Source organism: Ursus maritimus, unplaced genomic scaffold (assembly GCF_017311325.1).
Source record: "Ursus maritimus isolate PB19 unplaced genomic scaffold, ASM1731132v1 scaffold_14, whole genome shotgun sequence".
NCBI classification, from domain to species: domain Eukaryota; kingdom Metazoa; phylum Chordata; class Mammalia; order Carnivora; family Ursidae; genus Ursus; species Ursus maritimus.
The window spans coordinates 59,146,197-59,151,735 of NW_024423786.1; the positions used below are offsets into that span (position 1 = coordinate 59,146,197).

Here is a 5,539-nt window from a genome sequence, read left to right on the forward strand (position 1 = left end):
CCCCCCCCCCCAGGACCGCCACCAGAAACACCAGCTCGACCGTTTCCTGCCCTCACCGCCCGTCTTGTTCTGGAAGGACCTGGGATGTACACGTGGGCCCATACGAAGATGTCAAGTGAAGTTATTACGTTGCCTTGTATATCAGGCACGGTCGCAGCGCGGGTGGGGACGAGCTGTAAGGGCAAACCAAACGCCAGGTGGTACGTGAGCCATGTGCCTGATGCCTGCATCTTGTACGGGTTTCTAAGAAATGGGCCAAATGCGCGACTTTAAAACTTCTAGACGACAAACCAAAGGCTCACGACATTTCGAGAGAAGGTGTTTGAAAGCAAAGCATAAGTGCGTTCCCAAGAAACGTACGTTTCTGAACCAAAATTTTAAATGTGTGTTCTCTTCGATCCGTAAGTTTCTCTTCTTGGAGGGGTTCACAAGTGTGCTGGAGGACACCCGTACGCACATCGGCGTTCATTGCCACGTGGTCGCTAACAGCAGAATGCCGGAGAAAACTAGCTAAATCTCCACCCAGTGGACTGATTACATAAATTACAGTACAGCTCATGGCCGGGATTGCTCACTGGTCCACAGGACGGACCACACGCCCACACAGATGATTCCGGAAGGTGGTGGACGCTGGGCCTGTGTTGGGGGCTGGGGGACGTGGGGGAAGCCTGCTCTCTTCCTGGGGGTCTGAGTCCACTCTGCCCCACCTCAGAGATGGGGAGGGAGCTGGGGAATCCTAGGGCTGGGGGTGATGGGACTGGTCAGAAGGGCATCAGCCACATTAATTTTTAATAGGAACTAGCATTATTTAATAAAATCAATGAAATAAAATAAGATAAGATAAAATAAAATAAAATAAAATAAAATAAAATAAAATAAAATAAAAATGTTTAATGTGCTCCTAAAAGGCCCTGGAGCAAAGACCCAAGACACCAGAACAAGGGAACTGAACACCCAGAGCCAGAGGGAGCACGCCTTTGGGTCCTCCGGCCACCGAGGCAGGACCTGGTTTCGAGGCACAGAAAGGGCTCCAGTGCCATCCAGTGGCCACGGTGGGCACTGTTCAGACGGACAAGGAGGAGGCCGGCCGCTCAGTGTGGACTACACTGGGACTGTTGGAGGCACAGACACTCGCGGTGAGCAAAATGGTCTCAGCACCCCACCCCGCCCGGTGTTCAGGGAGCTAAGGTCCTCCTGGCAGGTGAGGGTGACAGGAAGCCGGCAGCACACCTCTGAGGCCAGACGGTGCAGAAACAGAAAGCAGCTCAGGGGTCTCGGGGAGGGAGGGGGCGGCCCTACAGGAGGCCAGGAAACAAGCCTTCTGCTATCCAGGGGCAACCATTCCAAGAGGATGGGAGAGCATGTGCAAAGGCCCTGGGGTGAGAGCGTTCTTCGTGTTTCAAGGATCAGAAAGGAGACCAGAGGGGATGGAGGTAGGACAGAAAGTCAGAGAAGCATCAGGGGCCAGATCATACGGGGCCTCGTGAGGCACTGGTGCGACTTCAGTTTTTACTCCAAGAGAAATAGGGAGCATTGCAAGGTTTTGAGCAGAGAAGTCACCTGGCCTGGTTTATGTTTTGAGTAATTCTGGCTGCCAGATGGACAGTAGACAGCCAAGGGGCAACGTCAGAGCTTGGGGGCAGTTAGGATGCTACTGCAGTGGTCTGGGTACAAGATGGGGGGGGGCTCCCCAGGGCGGGAGCTGTGGGCACAGTGAGAAGTCAGGTTCTGGACGTGGGGTTTGAGGGAAAGAAAGACATCAAGGGTGCAAGGGTGACCCCAGAGTCTGGGGTCCTGAGCAGTTACTGGCTGAGATGAAGAGCCTGGGAGCGGCAGGGTCCTTCCGTGCGGGCACGTATCGAGTATGACACAGCAACAATGGTGAGCATGGTTTATGATAAACACATTGCACAGTCCAGCAAAGCCATTCATTTTATGTGTTACACGTGTGGGTCTGTGTCTGTCCGTCTGGAAGGACACGGAGCACAGTGGGGACAGCGGTATCTTGCGCGGTGCGTGAAGCCGTCCCGTTGAAACTGCACTCCTCTATTACTGGTGGAACAAAGATTAATATCTCAAATCACTACTTCATTACCTTTGTGGTCTGACACCAACGCTGTGCAAAGCAGGTGCAAAAAAGACAAGGCTCGGTTCCCTGCCTTCAAGGAACCCATGATCTTGAGAAGGGGTAGTAAACGGTGTTTCTGGACCCTCTGCTCCGTCCATGTCCCGTGCGTGGCCCGTTCACACTGGTCCGTTTACCCGTCACAAGTACTTGGGCCCGTGGCCGTCCCTTCCTTCCCTATAGACAAGATGCAGAGGCTGACGTGGCAGTCACGGAGAGCTGATGGCAGAGCCATCCAAAGACCCCAGACCCACCAGATGCGAAGCCCCTGTGCTTTTCCTGGCAGCAGCCACCTCCAGGCACAGACGGCAAAAACACAAGGAAACGGTGGGGTGAACGGTGAAAGCAGGAGGGGCTTCCTGGAAGAGGTGCCAGTTGGGTTGGCCCTTCAGAAATGAGTAGGATTTGCGCAGGTGAAATTTTAAAAAGGGGAGAGAGGGTGACTCGGTCAACTTCCCTTAAGCACCTGCCAAGTGCTCCAGCAGCTCTGTTCACTGCATCCACGAGCATTATTCGGTTTTAAACCCTCTGAAGCAGACGTGACTCCCCCCCATTTACAGATGTCCGTACTGAGGGCCAGCGCAGGAAAGTGAGTTGGCCGAGATTTCAGAACTGCTAAGGACAGAGCCGGGCCCTCTGATTGCAAAGCCTGTGTTGTTTCTTCCGAATCCTGCTGACCTAGAAGTTAGCGAGCCAGAAGAGGAAAAGGCCTTGACCAGGGCATCCGGACACCTGGCCCCCAGTCCCAGCTGAGCCACTGACCTGCTGTGTGATCTGAACAAATCCCCTCGCTTCTCTGGGCCTCATGCCCCCCCCCAAGCTTGAAATGAGAGGTTTAGTCCAGGACTCACACACTCCACGTCTGATAGCCTAGGGGCACCAAAGCTGACACGCTCGCAGATCAGACACCCAAGAGAAGTGGGGACAGGTGAGTGGGCAGAGGTGGAGGTCGCTGGGCTGGGGGGAGGGAGCTCTTGTTCTGCTCTGTCAGCCTCTCTCTGCCTGGCCTTGGCCTCGGCCTCCAAGACCTGGGGTCTCCCTCATTATCCAGAATCCTAGGGCCCCCCCTTGTGATGTATTAGAAGGTAAATATTTGGGTTTTGCCCCTAGTTCCTGGCACACAGCTCCTAAAACCCTCAGGCTCTCAGTCTGCATGCTAATGAGGTAGCAGGTGGCTGGGCCCCCCAGAGCTGCAGGGTGGGGGGTGCTCACCCAAAGACCAAGGCAGGATGTCCACAGACAGGGGCCAGAGGGTAAGTTAATCCCCAAAGCCAATGTCTTAATCAATCGCACCTAGGAAATGGAACCTCTGTAAAGCCCCTAAATGACAGGGTTCAAAGAGTTTCGTGCTGTGAGCACATGGGGTGCTGGACCGCCCCCCTCCCCACACCTTGCCCTCTACACCTCTTCCTGCCTGCTCCTGACTTGTATTCTTGATAATAAACGGCTAAGTACAATGTTGTCCTTTGTCCTCTGGGTCCTTCTAGCAAATAATCACAAATAACAAACCTGAAAAGGGGTCAGGGGGACCTCTGGATTTGCTGACGAATCGGGCAGAGGGAGGGTGACCTGGGCACCCCATGTGCACCTGACAGCAGGAGGGGGGCAGTCTTGTGGGGCTGAGCCCCAAACCGCGGAGCCTGTGCTAACCTGGGCATACCTCCCACTGTCCAGGGCCTTGGGGTCCCTCGCGGAGGGCTCAGATCCCGCCCCCCCCCCCCGACATAGGAGCAAACTGATGTCCAGAGGAAGGAAGGGGTCGCAAGAGAAGGCGGTATGCAGAGGAGCCTGCGCTGTCAAATCACGACGTCTCCAGAACCGCTTAGGCAACAGGGAATCTGTCGGTCCTGTCCCTCCTCCACCCAGAGACCCTAATCTCTGCCAACTGAGAAAAGAGGAAGAGAGCCGGCGCCTGTCTCCCCAGAGGCCCCGCTTTATGGCCAGGGGCGGGGGTTGTTCCTCTTTCTGGCGGGAACTTCTGGTAGCTGAGTGCCGGCAAGCAGACGCCCCTGGGGCCAGGAACGCACACCTGGGTACCCCTCGTGGCTCAGCGGGATGGGCAGTGGGGCTCAGGAAGGCTGGCCACCCAGGACGGGCTGGGGGCAGGCCCCCTGGCCAGGACGGAGCGGTTCAGTAAGGAGCTGCCCTAGTGACTCCACCCATCCCGAGCACGCCCATCCCGAGCACGCCCCCCCCCAGGCGACGCCCACCTGCCGGGAGGGTCCACACCCTGGCTGCGAGGCCCCGGGCAGGAAAGAGCTCTGGGTGTCACGTGGGTCTGAGCCCCGCCCCACGGCGGCCTGTCTGAGCCCAGACCCCACCCCCCACCCCCGCCTGCGGAGAGGGCCCCTCCCGGGTCTCCGGCATGCCCAGCCTGTTTCCTCTGCGGGCTCTGGCTCTGGCTCTTCCCCGCGGACGGTGTGCCATGGCCAAGAGGGGCGTGAAGAGGCCTGGAGCGCTTGGCTCACACACTTTCCGGCACCATCGAGGCTCAGGCTAGGACCCTGAGGAGCACGGAAGGATGAGTGTCTCGGGCACATCCCATTCACTCTCCTGGCCGGCTGCACCCCACTCTAGCGCCCCCACAGAGCCCGGGCTCTTCTATGTCTCCCAGGCCCTCTGGGCTCCTCCCTCCCGCGCTTGGCTCCCACCCCACCCCACCCCATCCCCCCCGCGCTGTCCGCAAGGGCAGCGGCCCTAGAGTTCGTGCTGAGTGCTGAGTAGGAATTCAGGAATGGACCCGACGCAGACGAATGATCCCAGTGGGCGTCTTGCCCTGGGACAGGAGAGGGGCAGAGGCGAAGGGAGACCGTTGTCCTTTGCCCGCCTGACGCCCCTTTGCGCCCGCCACCAGCCCCAGCCCAGTGGCCATCCCGAAGGTTCCCTCAGCAAGGCAGAGACGGCCGGCAGAGTCCAGTGGCGGCTGGCCTGGTACCTGGACGTGATGGGGAAGGAGGAACTGAAGGAGTTCCAGCTTCGGCTGTCTGAGAAGCCGCTCTGCGGGCCCTCTCCCGGCCCCACCGTGGCTCAGCTGCAGAAGGCGGGTGGCTTGGAGGTGGCCTCACACCTGGTGGCTCAGTATGGGGAGCAGCGGGCCTGGGACCTGGCCCTCCACACCTGGGAGCAGATGGGCCTGAGCGGGCTCTGCGCCCAGGCCCGGGCAGAGGCGGCCTTGATGTCAGGTGAGCGCAAAAACCCCCTCTGTCCCCTGGCCATCGCCTGGCCCCCGATCCCCTGGGGACCCCCACCGAGGAGCCCCCTCCAGGCCTTCCTCTGGGCAGTGACTCGCCAAGCCAAGTTTGTTTCCAGGCCGCCCTGAGTCCCCGCGGCGCCTGGGGGAGGGGCTGATGGCCCGACGCGCGCGGGGGGGAGGCGCGCGCGGGGGAGAGAGGCGCGCGGGGGGGGGGGGGGGGG

At 59.0% G+C, this 5,539-nt stretch overlaps 1 protein-coding gene and 1 long non-coding RNA gene across 2 annotated transcripts in view; one reads left to right on the top strand and one right to left on the bottom strand.

Moving 5' to 3' along the window:
• Nucleotides 1-1,878: 1,878 nt before the first annotated feature.
• LOC121102601 lies at nucleotides 1,879-5,197 on the bottom strand. The gene is made up of 2 exons (XR_005834704.1): nucleotides 5,061-5,197; nucleotides 1,879-2,302 (listed from the first exon to the last, which is right to left on the bottom strand). It is a non-coding gene; the product is annotated as an uncharacterized LOC121102601 (long non-coding RNA).
• Nucleotides 4,829-5,539, top strand: part of NLRP1 (NLR family pyrin domain containing 1) — a 34,723-nt gene continuing 34,012 nt past the window's right edge. Inside the window, exon 1 of the mRNA XM_040629847.1 lies at nucleotides 4,829-5,307. Within this exon, the coding sequence (XP_040485781.1) occupies nucleotides 4,860-5,307 (448 nt within the window). The 5' untranslated portion in view covers nucleotides 4,829-4,859. The remainder of the gene's footprint in view (nucleotides 5,308-5,539) is intronic.